The 16,709-nt window shown below is 44.4% G+C and overlaps 1 protein-coding gene across 14 annotated transcripts in view; it reads right to left on the minus strand.

Moving 5' to 3' along the window:
* Positions 1–16,709, minus strand: part of ITSN2 (intersectin 2) — a 145,722-nt gene that overhangs the window by 11,627 nt on the left and 117,386 nt on the right. For all 14 annotated transcript variants that reach the window (XR_013554808.2, XM_078444919.2, XM_078444917.2 and 11 more), the window contains 3 exons: positions 5,094–5,215; positions 1,811–1,917; positions 770–953 (listed from right to left, as the gene is read on the minus strand). Coding sequence is in view for 13 of the 14 variants with exons in the window: in XM_078444919.2 (XP_078301045.2) it covers positions 770–953; positions 1,811–1,917; positions 5,094–5,215 (413 nt within the window). In the remaining variant the exon portion in view is untranslated. The remainder of the gene's footprint in view (positions 1–769; positions 954–1,810; positions 1,918–5,093; positions 5,216–16,709) is intronic.

A 16,709-nucleotide genomic window follows, 5' to 3' on the forward strand; every position in this document is an offset into this window, starting at 1 on the left:
TCCCTTGCCACCGTCACATGTGTAGTAATAGTTTCTGTTACCGAACGACGCCAGGGAGATGTTCTCACACATGACACCCTATGATAACAAGCAGCCATGCGAAGCGTGTGGCTGGATCACTCACAGGGTGTTGTTCATGCGTTATTACACTGTGTCCTCTGAGTGTCGTGCTAGCATTACTTTTCCTTACCAAGTGTTTGGTTTTAGTTTATAACCATGGCATCATGGAACCAATCATGTCCTCCTCTTCTCATTGGTTTCTGGACGCTGTGAGGACATCTCGGTGCACTTTGGAGCACAAGACAGGGTCCCACATGTGCGTTTATGAAGCTGCCCTAGTCCTCTCCTATCCTTTCATCCCACTGTATTCGTCCACTTACATCATGTCATCTTATCTTGCTGCATTTTATATATTTGAGTAGGCTATTTTATACCCTTGGTGGCATAAGATGGACATAGAATAAATACAATTTACAAAATTAATAAAGTGACATTCTGGAAAATTTTGGTGTATAAAATAGCTGATTTAAGTAAATAGGCTTAAATGACACTACTAATAGATGGGCAAAATTATGGCCCCAGTGCCAAGAAACACCAGTTCAACACGGAAGGTAACACAAGCACTCAGAAAATTCTCTGCCGTATTGGTGTTTCCTTTGGAAACTGGTGGGATGCCCTTTCCCATGCGGAGTCCTGACTGCGCAGCTGCACGTCTCTGTCTCCAGCTCGGAATGGGGCTGGCCTGCTCATGATTCCAGAACGGAGTTACCTTTAAAAATTCCTTGAAATCGGTGTCTTCATCGGTCTTCTGCTGTAATAGAGCTGCTCCATTAAGCTGACAGCTACAGAACCGGATATAAGCCTGCATGTGGGACAGCTCGGCTGCAAGGATGTCCCCAATCATCTGCACGGGCATCTTCTCTCCCCCGGTCTTCTTCCGTACCCGCAAGGCCCTGCAAACAACACACTCTCACTGTGAATGTGGTTGGTAAATAAAGGATGACTATCACGGGAACAATGGTAATGATCCCTAGTGAGTTACCGACAAACCTGGCACTGTGAGGGAAGAGTCAGGAGGAGGAGGCAGCTTGCGCCTATGTTCTGCTGGCCAAGCCAACCTGGGCAAAATGTTGGCAAAGAAGAGTAAGAAAATGAAGTCTATACACTTGGGTGTTTCCAGGTCCTCGGAATTGTTTTGGATTCCTTCATTTCTTAGCAAAGTTCCTTTAGAAAAATTCTAACTTGTTCTCAGCTGAACCAAGAAGAAAGGAATTTTCTACACTCTGTAGGGAAAAAAGGGAGCAGGAGCCCAGGTGTGGAGGTGGAGGTGAGCACTGTCCCCAGGAGAACTGCTGAGCTGGGTGCCTCCATGAGGGCGGAGACACAGGACAACTGGGACTGCTGATCCCGCCCGCTAAGGAGTCTGTCCTCACAGGCTTCAGGGATGGGAAATCACCCCAAGGGGACTTAGGAGAATGTCAGACCAGCCAGTAATGTCCAGGCCATGGGCTACAGCTTCTCTCCTACTCTACCCGGTACAGTCAAGTATATTTTGAAATCATATGTTAATATATTGTTTATATTATGATTTCATTTTTTCATTGTTTAATCAAAGTATTTTCTTTGTTATATTTCTTGACTTCAGAAATTATGTACTTTACAGTTACAGGGCATGTTGTAAAATGATAATAAAGTAAAAGCTTGAGGGAGAAGACAGTTCAAAGTAACTTTGCTAACTAAATAGCCCTGCAGGGAGTTACGTGTGAAAGTGTCAGTCCTGGGGGCTGGCAGGCCGGTGTGCACAACTCACTTGAGTAGCTTTGTGTTAGACATGATGAGTTCTTTCCAGTTTACAAAGATCAAGGCCATTTCTCCTTCACTGAGAAAGCCCGACTCCACCATCCGTTTCTGAAAAACCTAAATTCAAAACATAAAAGAAAAGTTATCTTAGGTGTGCATATACAGTGGTCTAACTCAAACAGTATCTTCACAGAGTGAAACTAATATGATCATGATGTTTTTGTTTTTGTTTTTTTAAGATCATGATGTTTTTAAATAAGCCTACTTAGGATTACTAAAATTTAAATTGCATAATTTCCCTACTGTTTGCTATTTGGGTTCTTATTAGGCTAATTGATTGTTTTCTTTCTTTCTTTCTTTCTTTCTTTCTTTCTTTCTTTCTCTTTCTCTCTCTCTCTCTCTCTCTTTTTCTTTCTCTTTCTTTCTTTCTTTCTTTCTTTCTCTCTCTCTCTCTCTCTCTCTCTCTCTCTCTCTCTCTCTCTGTCTCTCTCTCTCTCTTTCTGTAGGCTCCACTCCAAAATGGGGCTTGAACTCACAACTCAGGAGCTGCATGCGCCACTGACTGACCCCAGGTGCCCCTTATTAGGGCTAATTCTAAGGACTGAGTCCAGTAGCCTCATCAATAAGAGGAGAGGCTATCTATCTGCAAGAGAGATCAGGGAAGTTAAATAAAACCATGTGCATAAAGCATCTACACCCTGTAAAAGCTGCAGAACTGAGGAAGCTGTCACATGCGGCGCCTCAGAGGTCGGGAAGCTGTGAGAAGTTCAGCAAAAGAAACAGTGACGACTTATACAATGCCCGAGACTGACCACCAAGCAGACATGGATTTCAGAGGCTGGCTGACCGAAGGGGAAATGATAATGCCGTACATCTGCACTGTGGAACACTGAAGGATTTACAAAGTGCTGATACGTATACGTGTGCATATGCCGGTGTGTGCATGGGTTCTGAATGAACTTCACAGATGACGCAGGTCAAGCTGAATCAGCTATGATTATTCCCGGGGCACTCAGGAATAAAGGCTGGGAGAGTGATCTGCTCAAGGTCACAAACCTAGAACACGGAGGAGCCAGAACCAAAACCCCAGTCTTTTTGGTTAGAAATCCAGGTTTCCATAAAGAACTAGGATTCCTAGGGAATGACTTTAAAAGCCTTAAGGAAACTGTGAAGTTATCTGAGACAACCCTTCTCGTGTGTGATCTTTCCAAGATACACACAACAGGTCAGTCTATTAAAATCGTTCAGTGGCCTGTGATAAGACGCAGGCTCTTTCTTGAGGTTCACCAGGGCTGTGCGACCTGCCCCCTGCCCACCCCCCCAGCTTGGGCCTCAAGAACTTGACACTCCAGCCACCGCAACTGCTTGCAGGATCTTAATTCCCCAGCACAGGCCTTCCTGCTTCCATGTCCTCTTCTGGGCACAGAAATCTCATCCTTGTCCTTCTAGCCTTGGCCAGAGCCTAACTGGGAGGGTCCTTCCTGACTCTCCTTTGTGGCGGAGGGTGGTTATCCCTCTCCCGGCCCCCACCTCAGTGTTCTGCAGCTGTCTGTCTGTCTCTCCACATGACCGTGAACTCCTTGAGGGTAGGAGTTCTCTCTTCTCTCTCTTCTCCAGCACAGTGCTTTCTGCACACGGTAGGTTTTGAATTAATGTTTATTTACTGAGTTGAGTTGAACACAGATTCGAAGAATTCGGATAACAGTGCCATGAACTGGGCATCTCTAAACCTCTACAGTTCCAAAATGAGACTGAAGATGTCAGGACCCTCCCGTGGAAGCGAGCCCTGGAGAGGTGGTGGATCTGCTCTGAGGGGCTCCTGAAGGACAAGGAAGGCATCTGGTGGTCTCTTCTTTCATCCACTGCTGAATATATGTTACTTTTTTATTCATTCCATTTACCTGCTCAGGGAGATAAGCAGACGAGGAAGGCAGTTGGGACCTCTGGGAACCTCCATGGGAATGGCAACGAGAACACCCAGCCTGGGAACAGTGCTTTTGCCCTAAATCCCTGACCCTGACATGACCTCTTTCCCCTCAGGCAAGGGAAGGTGGGAAGAGTGGGAATTACCAAGGCCCAAGTGGTTAAGTGACAAGTCTCAGTGGGGCAAGCATGTGGCTCCGGTCCCCTCTGTGCTGGGGTCAGAAAGGTACTTCCACACCCATTCAGCCTCTCGGGACTGGGATCTGACCAGCAGCAGGGCTGATACTCGTAGGGGTTAGTAATAAAGACGGGCTTTTCTTCTAGGCCGTCTTTCCTGACCAGAGAAGCAGGGAGATAAACATACATAGTTCATTTAGTACTGACGGGAAGGCCTGCAAAGGGCCAGGCGAAGTTTTGGGGATGCAGGATGTGGGGTACACGCCCCTGCTGTCAGGAGCTCAGAGCCTTGTGGGGGACTTCTCAACTGAGAGACGTTAGCAACTGAGACGTGCGGTGCAGTGTCCACGTGAGAACACGTATGCGGGTCTGCAGGTCCCCGCTGGCGTGTCAGGTGGAAACGAATCAGGGGAGGGCCTTGCTGGGGTGCAGATGCAGAAGGATGCTCCGTGCCACTAGCAAGGTCACGGCCAGGCATAACGGTGCACCTGCTGGACCTGTGTGGGGACACGTGCTCTCTTCAGGTGCCTTGTTTATTTACTGGGTTTCTCATCTGAGGGCCCTGACACAGAGTGGGAACTAAGTGCCATGGAAACAAGAGTATAAGTATACAGTCTCACTGTGTGTACTCAAACACAAATCCTTTCAGAGTGCTACTCCAACACCTGTTACTGGCCTACAGGTCACTGGCAACATTAATAGGCACAAACGTAAGGACATCACAACTGGGAAATATTTTACCACGTGGTCCTTTGGGTTTTCCAAAGCGATACAAACGTTGGATGAACACTGCCACTGTTTCACAGTCCCTTTGGAAACATCAAAGTCTATGAACACGGCAGGCGTCAGAAGAGCACAGCAAACAGGCAAAAACGTGAGGGAGATGAAGTTTGCTTCAGTGCCTTCCGACCGGCTCTACCCTCGTCCTTCCCCTTCCTCGATGGGGTCTCTCCCAACATGCAGCTGAGGCGTCTCTTGTTCTCTCCACCCTGAAGGGCCTCGTCTGGGGGAAGGAGTGCACTTGGGCTCTTCGGGCACCCTCCCAGAGCCACAAAGCGTTCTGAGGGTGTGAGAGCTCCTGTCGCTACGCGCTACTCTACTCTACTCGCTATTCTACTCGTGAATTCCCACATCAAAGGTGATGCCCGACTCTGAGGCCAAGGCCCGCCCCCCTCTGCGGGCACAGCCCTCACCTCCACGACGAGCTGAAGGTCGTCCACGTACCGCTCTTCGGTCTGAATCAGCTCGTGAATATAGCCCTGCCTCTTCCTCTCAACTGGCTGCATGGTGTCCAGGCTTTGGAGATCAGCACACCCTATGGAAAGACAGGGTAGAGTTTCAAAACAGTATCTGAGTCTTCTTGGTAGGGAACAGACATTTACCAGATGTGCTGGGTTTGCAAATGGTGCCTCGAAGAAGCCACGCACGGCTTTTCCAACTCGTGCAGAGCCTCGCACCTGCGGAAAGCCGGCCTGACCACCTGCCGCTCAACCAGAGCAGCAAATCGGCACCGCCTGTAACATCTCAACGTGGTCCTGACTTCTTTCCCAAATGAATGACCGATTTAGGACTTTTTAGAAATGGCCTCAGAGAGTTCAGAACTGCGATGAACTTGTGAACATCTATGCGGTCCTCATCACCTCAGGCCATTTTCAAAGATATTGAAATGATTCAATGAATCATATGCTTAAGACCAGTGTTATCCAAACTGCAGGCTATGAGCTATCGGTGGGTCCTGATGTTCATTTCGTTTTTAAAAGTGTGGGTCAGGCCTAGCATTGAGACAAACACACAAATAAACACAAATTACCTTGTGCACAGCTCTCATAAGCACTGAAAGTGAACACTTTTAGTTAGGTATGAATGTGGGGATGCAGAATATATTTCCTACTGTGAGCTACTGTTAGAAAAATGAGAAACATTTGTTTTCTCAAAATGCAGCGTTAAGGTTAGGAAACCTGAAATTCCCAGGACCCAGCAGTTCCCAACAAGACCACTGCCTTAACTCACCAGAACAAAGAAGTGGTTTTGGGACACCACAGACGTTAAGTGAGACTTTGAGGGAAGTCCCTAGCAGCCTTGCATCAGGGTGGGCGGCACTGCATTCACTTTGGGTCAATTTACAGGCACATGGGAGCAGAACTGAATGTCAAGACTGCGAAGTAACATAATTCCAGAATCGCTTCGTAAGAAGCTGAGGGCTTGCTTCTTTGCACAGTGGGAGGGGAAATATCTCAGGCAGCCCCTCCTCCGGCAAAAAGAAAAAGCAGGTAGGCACCTAGCAAGCTACAAACGAGGGAGAGAGAGGGAGAGAGAAAGCCCAGCGAGGCGCGGATGACCCTTGAGGCAGCAGGTGTCCCGGCCCCAGCCTTCGTAGGCGGGGCAGAGTCGGCGCAGACACAGAGGCACCTCGCTGGCAACACGAAACAAAGCCACAGAGGTGGAGAATGCAAGCAGACTGGGTATTTCAAGGGGGTTTATCTTTGAATTTGTTTTTTCATTTTTTTTAATGTTTATTTATTTTTGAGAGGGAAAAAGAGAGAGAGAGGCAAAGAATGTGAGTGGGGAGGGCAGAGAGGGAGACAGAGGATCCGAAGCAGACTCGGAGCTCGAACCCGTGAGCCGTGAGATCGTGACCTGAGCCGAAGTCGGACGCTCAACCGACTGAGCCACCCAGGCGCCCCCCTCTGCTTACCTTTGAGTTTTTATGTGTTTTGTATAGATTTGGACTAAGAGTTCTCATGAAGACGACTGGTCTATTTTCTGTGCATGTTGCCAACAGCTTAAAAAAATTATTCTCACAGTAAAACAAAAATAGAATAAGGCAAGAAGACGTTATGGTGCCACTGTCATGTTCAAAATTATCGAGCTTTTCTGGGGATTGTATTTTATTCTGTTCTGCGGGAGAGCACTGCAGGAAAGCTAAGTGTTCTGAGCCCGGGCGGCTAATATAGACACCTGTCTGACTAGGTTGTGTGTAGCCAGGAGGCTGGAGGCAATGGCTGGGCACCTAGTGGCAAGTGGTTCTCATGATGTGAGCCGGGGTCACCGGGCAGAGGAACGAGCGGACTCTGATGGAAGGCATCGGCGCAGTTTCTAAGGTTACCCCACCCTCACACTAGGCACTAGGGTTCTACAAATTCCAGTCACTGACATTCTACCACATCCACATTCTGTCTCTACTTTTTTATGTCATACTTTTTAATAAATTTACTCATGTTTGAGTTACATATTTGGGCAATCATGGGTTTTATGTACTGGTTACGAGTCTTCTAATATTCACTAAAATAAATATAACCATTAGAAAAAAGTAAGTCTCCGAAGGTACTATTTTGTGTGCCATCACGTAGTGTATCACAGGGATAGGTCCATCGCACTTGGGGAAACACTGATTTACATTAAAACCCACAAGCATCGGCCTCTCTAACTGTTCTGTACCTCGGAATAATAGGAAAAGTCCCAGATATTTTATCATTTCTAAGGTGAGAACATGCATGACATTAGCTCCATCAGGGTGGATGTGAGGACAATCCTTATACTCCACCTCTGACCGACCCCTTTGCATTTCATTACAGTGGTTCTTAAACTTCTGTTCTCTTCAAGTTTTCAACGTGACCCTGATCCTCACTTTCAGATGTTCTTACCTCCTATGTCAGGGAAAAGAAAGAAAGGTGGTGGCCCTTTTACTTCCTGCCTTTCATCTCCCTGCTCACTCATCCCTGTACTTCCTTCCTGTGTCAGGGGATGAGGAGATCCTGTTTCTTCCTGAAGCCAGCATCCTTAACTGACCCTTTCCTTTCGACCCCTTGCCATCCTCCCCACACTGTACAACATGGTAGCCGTTAGCAACACGTGGCTATTGAGCATTTGAACTGTGGTGGCCGCTCCAAACAGAGAAGTGCTCTAAGTGTAAACTACACACCAGATCTCAAAGACCTAATAAAAAAACCCAGAATGTAAAATAATGCACTAAAAATTCTTACGTTGATTACATATTAAATGGTAGTATTTTGCATAACACTGAGCTGACCCAAAGAATTATTCAAGTTTTAATTTCATGTTTTACTTTTAAAAATGTGGCCTTTGGGAAATCTTAGATTACCTCTGGGCTGCATTTGGGACTTTTATTCCATTTCTATTGAACAGCTCAAGCCAGCCACTGCATTTTTTATTACGTTCCTTCCCGAACAATGTTTTAGTGGCTTCTGCTATGTGCAGAATGAAGTCCTAGCTCAGCAGCACAAGGCTCCAGAGTCTCCATAATCCACCCACGGCCTCCATTTGCAGCCTCACCTCTGACCATGCAGCCCACCTTTCGGCCACCCTGGCCCGGGTTCAGTCCTCAAGAGGTGCTGGACACGCTGTGCACACTGTCCATGGCCTGCTTCTCCACACACAGCCATCTTACCCTTCGAGGTGCAGCTCACGCGATCCTACTTTGGGGAAACCTTCCTATGCCCTGTCCCACTTACCCCCAGATCGCCTCTCTTTTGTGTTTCCGGGGTAGTCTGCGTCTGTATTTAACACTTCCCACGAGGTCACCTGCATCGTAGTTCATCTCTGTAGTGTTAGTATGGCTGTCTCTCCCACTGGAGGTCAGCGGCTGTGTCTCACACAGTTCTACATCAGACTCAGCACAGTGTTTTGACCACAGGAGCGAGGAAATATTTGCCAAATGGTGGATTACCGGGTTGGTCCCAGACCTGTTTCTCACCTTTCCTCTGCTCTGGACTGCAGGGAGGTCAACCCCACAGCCTGCTTATGTAAGCTCCTACTTCACTTGGCCTCTGCCCACGTTTGGCCGATGAGAGGAGGCTCTGGCAGGAGCCTGAAGACTACAGGGAAAACGGGGAAAACACTCCTTCTGCCAGAAAAGAGAGGACAGGAGACCTTTTAGGCTCCGCTGGGCAGAGAACATTAGAATTGCTGGGATCGTGTCTCATAAATCTGGAGTTCAAGGATTCTACAACTGATGGATTTTTTTTTTTTTTTAACAACTGATGGATTAACAGAAAAGTTGGTCCCTTGGGGCGCCTGGGTGGCGCAGTCGGTTAAGCGTCCGACTTCAGCCAGGTCACGATCTCGCGGTCCGTGAGTTCGAGCCCCGCGTCAGGCTCTGGGCTGATGGCTCGGAGCCTGGAGCCTGTTTCCGATTCTGTGTCTCCCTCTCTCTCTGCCCCTCCCCCGTTCATGCTCTGTCTCTCTCTGTCCCAAAAAAAAAAACAAACAAACAAACAAAAAAAAACGTTGAAAAAAAAAAAGAAAAGTTGGTCCCTGGTTGGTGATACCCTTAGGGTGCTTGGCCAAAGAAAATGTACAACTGTCCAGAGGGTATCCCTCACAACCTTGGTGCCACAGGATTTCCACGTAAGAGCCAAGTGTCACTAAAGATGAGCTCAAAATAAAAAATTACAAGAAATAAGGAATGATCCACCATAAATAAAAAATGATGATTAGAAAGGACCCCAAGAGGACCCCAAGCACCCGGTTGGCTCGCTTGGCAGAGCATGCAACTTTTGATCTCAGGGTTGTGAGTTTGAGCCCCACATTGGATATAGAGATGACTTAAAATCTTGAAAAAAAAAAAAAAAAAAACAACCCAAGAACATAAGGTAACAGAAATGTAAAAAAAAAAAAAAGTAAAAATATGTCTATTTAAAAAATAACTCGAGACATATGAAGGGTTGAAACCATAGAGTCTATAAAAAAGAATAGGCAGATTTGAAAAAGAAACTAGGGGCGCCTGGGTGGCTTGGTTGGTTGAGTGTCCGACTTCGGCTCAGGTCATGATCTCACGGTCCGTGAGTTCGAGCCCCACGTCGGGCTCTGTGCTGGCAGCTCAGAGCCTGGAGCCTGTTTTGGATTCTCTGTCTCCCTCTCTCTCTGCTCCTCCCCTGTTCATGCTCTGTCTCTCTCTGTCTCAAAATAAATAAACGTTAAAAAAAAATTTGAAAAAGAAACTAATAAAAATGGCAAATCTTATGGAAATAATAACACATAGCTGTTCAAACATATCTGAGGAAAGGATTAGTAAATCTGAAGACAGATATGTAGAAATTAATGCAGCCTAGGGGCGCCTGGGTGGCTCAGTCGGTTAAGCATCTGACTTCGGCTCAGGTCATGATCTTGCCATTTGTGGATTTGAGCCCCGTGCCAGGCTCTGTGCTGACAGCTCAGAGCCTGGAGCCTGCTTCAGATTCTGTGTCTCCCTCTCTCTCTACTCCTCCCCCACTCACACTCTGTCTCTCTCTCTCTTAAAAAAAAAAAAAAGAATGCAGCTTAGAAAGACAAAAAGATGGAAAACATAAAATGGAGATTAGGAGAATAGAGGACAGAATGACAATGTCCAACATACATCTAATGGGAGTCCAGGAGGGGAGAACAGAAAAAATGGAGAGAAGTAATATAGAGATTATAATGGTTGAGATTTCCTAGAACTGATGAAAGATAGACCTCCACATACTCAGAAGGAAAATGACTCCTGATTAGGGAAAAAAATAAAAATAAATCCATACCTAAACTACGAAACACCAAGGAGAAAAAAAAAAAGATTAGAACAGTCAGAAAGAGGGGTGCCTGGGTAGCACAGTCAGTTAAGTGTCCAACTCTTGATTTGGGCTCAGGTCATGATCTCAAGGTTCTGTGGGATCGAGCCCTGTGTCAGGTTTTGTGCTGGCAGCGTGGAGCCTGCTTGGGATTCTCTCTTTCCTTCTCTCTCTGACTTGCTTGCATGCACTCTCTCTCTCCCAAAATAAATAAATTAAAATTAAAAAAAAAAGAGAAATAAAAAGCAGAATAACTACACAGGAAGAGCAATCAGACTGACTGTACACATCTCCACACAACAACAGGGGGTACTGAGCAAAAATAACTGTCAAATCAGAATTCTAATTATACTACCTTTTGTAGGTAAGGGAGACAAAGACATTTTTAGGCAAAGTTTGAAAGCATTTACTACTAATAGGTTGACTAAAGGAACTATAAAGAGGTGTGTTTTTGGAAGAAGGAAATTGAATAAGAAGGAAAAAAGAGTAAGGAGTGGTGGAGAGGAAGGAAGCAAGGAAGGAAGGAAGGAAGGAAGCAAGGAAGGAAGGAAGCAAGGAGGGAGGGAAGGAAGGAAGGGACAGAGGACAGGAAGGAAGAAGAGAGGGAGGGAGGGAAGGGTGAGTAAAAATACTAGTAAATATGTGAAGACTCAAAATAATCATTGACGATCTAAAATAACAATATATCCAATAGTGGATATATATTCAAGATGGGGGGGGGGCGGTGTCTGGATGGCTCAGTCGGTTGAGTATCCGACTCTTGATCTCTGGGTTGTGAGTTCAAGCCCTGCTTTGGGCTCCACACTGGGCATGGAGACTAAAAAAAGAGTATAAATTCAAGGTGGATTTTAAATTTACCTAAAACTAATTTTTTAAAACACACAAAAAGCAGTAACATGAGAAATAGGGGAGAATCCTTACAGATAAAGCATCCTACCTGCACTGATTAGAAGAAGTAAGATAAATATGAAATTTAGACTTTGTGGAGACAAACACATATGTTAGAAATGCAAAGGTAACTACTCAAAGAATAGACATTGAAACCATAGCTTCCAAACCAGTAAAGGGAAAGAAAGGAAGTACATTTGATCAAAGCAATAGATGTATAGGCAGAACAACAATAAGAAACAAATTCATGGTAAATAAAAAATATATAATAAGATAGCTATAAATAGGAGTATTCCATTATTCCAATAAGAGTAAATTGTTTAAATCTGTCAGTTAAAATAAAACTCTAGATTGGATTTTAAAATTCAGCTAGATGCTGGGGAAGATGGCAGAGTAGGAGGATCCTACTCACCCCGCCCCACATAAACAACTAAATAACACCCATATCAGTGTGAATAACCCAGAAAACAACAGGAAGACTGGCAGAACAGAGTCTCCATAGCAAAATGTAGAGAAGAAGCCACACTGAAAAGAGCTGCAAGGGCAGAGACTTGGCTGGGAGCCAAAACTGACCCACAGGACTGTCCTTGGGAGGTAGGGATGCTGTGGGCAAAGAGAAGGGCCAGAAGCAAACTCCACCCCAGGCATCCCAGGCACAGGGGACCCTCACTCAGAGGATGAATCCCCATGAAATTGGGTTTTGAAAACCAGAGGGGATGAAGTTTGAGAGTTCTTACAATCAGTGGGGCTTAACACTTGGAACTGTAAAAATCAGCGGGCATGGCTCTGAGGAAGCCAGAGGGTGATAGGAAACTGAGTCCCCACACTTATAGAGACAGCACAACAAACAGCCCCACTGAGAAACAGCATAGAAACAGCAGTTTGAAAAACTCCTGGAATATATAGGAAGGAGATTTATTTACTAATTCCAGAATGTGTGTTGGAGGGACAGGGATCTTTGGGAGACTTCTCCAAGGGCAAAGGAGCTGGTGGGACCATTTCTCTCCATTGCCCCCCAAGCCTGGATACACGAACACCTGTGGGAATCAGCACATTGCAAATATTCTCCATCTAGCTTACCAACACCAGGGGCCCACCCTTGTGTTCTCCTGTGGACCCACCCCTCAGGTTGACCCTGGCCTCAATAGGAATCCATCCAAAGTGGTGCCCAAACACGGTAGTGTGCAAGCAGCCCCAAGAAGGGTCAGCACCACCCCAAAGTGATTCCTGCCCCAGGGAGAGGAGAAGAAAACCACACATACCAGTTCCATTTCGGCCCCAGCAGTGGGCTGGGGGCAGAAATCTGGTCTGACTACAGGCCCCGCCCACCAGTGAAAGCTTCTCGGGGGACAACACAGGGAGAAAGCCCCACAGTACAGTGCTTCGCAGCTCTGGCAAATGACTGGTCTGACTCAAGCCCAAGATGGCCTCAGACTGGCCCACTAACAACACAGGGGCCAAACCCTGTCCACAACAGATAGAGCTACTGTAGATGACTGGAGTGAAGGCAAACACAGCTCAGCCACAACAGCAGGGCACATACAACACACACAGGAGACATCCCTGAAGTGCCAGGTTCTAGTGAACAGTGGACATTGTGCTGCAGAGCACTACAGGACTTCATCTTCATAAGGCCACTACTTTCAAGAGCAGGAGACATAGTTGACCTTAACACATAGAAACAGACACACAGAGTCAGACAAAATAAGGAGACAGAAGACTATGTAACAGATGAAAGAACAGGACAAACTCACAGCAAGAGAACTAAACAAACCAGGGATGAGTAATATGCCTGATAAAGAATTTAAAGTAATGGTCATAAAGAGACTCAACAGACTTGAGAAAAGAGTCAAGGACCTCAATGAGACCCTCAACAAAGAGAGAAAACACAAAAAAAGAACCAATGAGAGATGAAGAACTTAATAGCTGAAATTAAAAATATACTAGAAGTGGGGCGGGGGTGCCTGGGTGGCTCAGTTGGTTAAAACATCTGACTCTTGCTTTTGGCTGGTCATAATCTCATGGCTCATGAGTTTGAGCCCCGTATAGGGCTCTGTGCTGACAGTGTGGGGCTTGCTTGAGATTCTCTGCCTCTCTCTCTCTGCCTCTCTCCGGCTTGCATGTGCGTGCGCGCTCTCTCTCTCTCTCTCTCTCTCTCTCTCTCTCTCTCTCTCTCTCAAAATAAGTAAATAAGTTTAAAAACAAAAACAAAATACACTAGAGGGAATGAAAAGTAGACCAGAGGAAGCATGACCTGGAGGACAGAGTAATGGAAAGCATTCTCACTGAACAAGAGAAAGAAAAAACAGTAATAAAAAATAAGAATAGAAGGGAACTCAGTGACACCATCAGGTGTGATAACATTTACATTATAGGGATCCCAAGAGGAAAAAAGAGAGAAAAGGGGACAGAAAATTTATCTGAGGAAATAATAGCTAAAAACTTCATGATTCTGGGGAAGGAAACAGAAATCCAGATTCCAGAGGCAGAAAGCCTCCAACAAAATCAACTCAAAGAGGTCCACACCAAGACATAATAATTAAAATGGTAAAAAACAGTGATAAAGAGAGAATTTTATAGGGCACCTGGGTGGCTCAGTTGGTTAAGCATCCGACTTTGGCTCAGGTCATGATCTCATGGTTCGTGGGTTTGAGCCCCATGTCAGGCTGTGTGCTGACAGCTCAGAGCCTGGAGACTGCTTCAGATTCTGTGTCCCCCCCACCCCCCAACTCTCTGCTCCTTCCCCACTTGTGCACTCTCTCTCTCAAAAATAAACATTGAAAAAAATTTTTTTTAAATTAAAAAAAAATTTGAAAGCAGCAAGAGAAAAGAAAATAGTTACATACAAAGGAAACCCCATAAGACTATCAGCCTATTTTTCAGCAAGAACTTTGCAGGCCAAAGGGAGTGGCATGATATATTCAAAGTGCTGAAAAAAAAAAAAACCCTGCAACCAAGACTACTCTATCCAGCCAGGCTATCATTTCGAATGGAAGGAAAGATAAAGAGTTTCCCAGACAAACAAAAGTTAAAGGAATTCATGACTACTAAACCTGCCTTACAAGAAATGTTAAAGGGGACTCTCTTGAGTGGAAAGGAAAGACCATAAGCAGGAGGAAGAAAAGTAGGAAGCACAAAAGCAGTAAAATTAAGTATATCTATAAAAACAAAAATCAGTCAAGGGATTCCCAAAATAAAAGGATGTAAAGTATGACACCATATACCTAAAACGTGGGAGGAAAGGGGTAAAATGTGGTGATTTTTTTAAATTTTTATTTGTTTTTTGAGAGAGAGATAGAGTGCAAGCAGGGGAGGGGCAAAGAGAGAAGGAGACAGAAACCCAAGTAGGCTCCACACTGTCGGTGCAGAGCCCAGTGTGCGGCTTGAACTCACAAACCATGAGATCATGACCTGAGCCAAGATCAAGAGTTGGAGGCTCAACTGGCTGAACCACCCAGGCACCCCAAAAATGTAGTGCTTTTGGAATGGGTTCAAACTTAACTGACCATTAGCTTAATACAGACTGCTATATGTATAAGATGTTATATACAAACCTAATGGTAACCAAAAAACAAAAAACTGGTAACAGATATGCAAAAAATAAAGAGAAAGGAATCCAAGAATAGAAAGCTAGGAAACTGTGAGAGAAGAGCAAGAGACGAAAGAAATAAAGAACTATAAAACAAATATAAAAAAGTAACAAAACTGCAATAAGTACATACCTATCAATAATTACTTTGGATGTAAATGGACTAAACACTCCAATAAAAGACATAGGATAACACAATGTATGTAAAGTGATGAATCACTGAATTCTACTCCTGAAACCAATATAGCACTGTATGTTAACTAAATAAAATTAAAAAAAAATCAAGACCCATCTATATGTTGCCTGTGAGACTCACATCAGACCTAAAGACCATGCATATTGAAAGTGAAGGGATGTAAAAGTATTTATCATACAAATGGAAGTGAAAAGAAAGGCAGGGAGCAATACTTATATCAGATGAAATAGACTTTAAAACAAAGACTGTAACAAGAGACAAAGAAAGACCACATAATCTTAAAGGGCACAATCCAACAAGAAGATATAACAAGTGTAAACATTTATGTACCCAAAATGAGAGTGCTCAAATACACAGAGCAGCTAATAACAGACATAAAGGAAGAAATCAATAGTAACACAATAATAGTAGAGGACTTTAACACTCCACTTACATCAATGGATAGAGCAACCAAACACAAAATCAACAAGGAAACAATGGCTTTGAATGACACACTGGACCAAATGGATCTTACAGATATATTCAGAACATTCCATCCTAAAACAGCAGACTACACATTCTTTTCAAATGCACATTGAACATTCTCCAGAATAGATGACATGTTAGGCTACAAAACAAGTTCTCTGAACAAATTAAAAAAGACTGAAGTTGTACCATCCATCTTTTCTGACTGCATACTATGAAATTAGAAATCAACCACAAGAGGGGGTGCCTGGGTGGCTCAGTCGGTTAAGTGTCCAACTCTTGATTTCAGCTCAGGTCATTATCTCACAGTTTGTGGGTTCAAGCCCTGTGTCAGGCTGATAGCACAGAGTCTGCTTGGGATCTTTTCTCTCTGCCCCTACTCTGTTCATGCTCTCTTTCATCTCTCAAAATAAATACATAAATAAACTTTATTTTAAAAAGAGCTGTTAAAAAAAAGTAAACCACAAGAAAAAAATCCAGAAAAAACACAAATATATGGAGGTTCAATAATATGCTACTAAACAATGAATGGGTCAACCAAGAAATCAAAAAGGAAAGAAAGTACATGGAGACAAATGAAAATAAAAACACAACTGTCCAAAAATCTTCGGGGTACAGCAAAAAGCTGTTCTAAGAGGGAGGTTCATAGCAATACAGGCCTACCTTAAGAAGCAGGAAAAAATCTCAAACAACCTAACCTTACACCTACAGGCACTATAAAATGGAACAAACAAACCCCAAACCAGCAGAAGGAAGGAAATAATAAAGATTAGAGCAGAAATAAGTGAAATAGAATCTAAAAATTAATAGAACAGATCAATGAAACCGGGAACTAGTTCTTTGAAAAGATCAACAAAATTGATAAACCTTTAGCCAGACTCAGTGAGAGAGAGAGAGAGAGAGAGAAAGAGAGAGAGAGAGAGAGAAAGAGAGAGAGAGAGAAAGAGAGAACTCAAAATCACAAATGAAAGAGGAGAAATAACAATTGACACCACAGAAATACAAAAGATTATAAGAGAATATTATGAAAAATTATGTGCCAGCATATTGGACAACCTATAAGAAATGGATAAATTCCCAGAAACATATAACCTCCCAAATATGAATCAGGAAGAAATAGAAAGTT

The sequence above is a fragment of the Panthera onca genome, chromosome A3, assembly GCF_046562875.1.
Source record: "Panthera onca isolate mPanOnc1 chromosome A3, mPanOnc1 haplotype 2, whole genome shotgun sequence".
NCBI lineage: Eukaryota > Metazoa > Chordata > Mammalia > Carnivora > Felidae > Panthera > Panthera onca.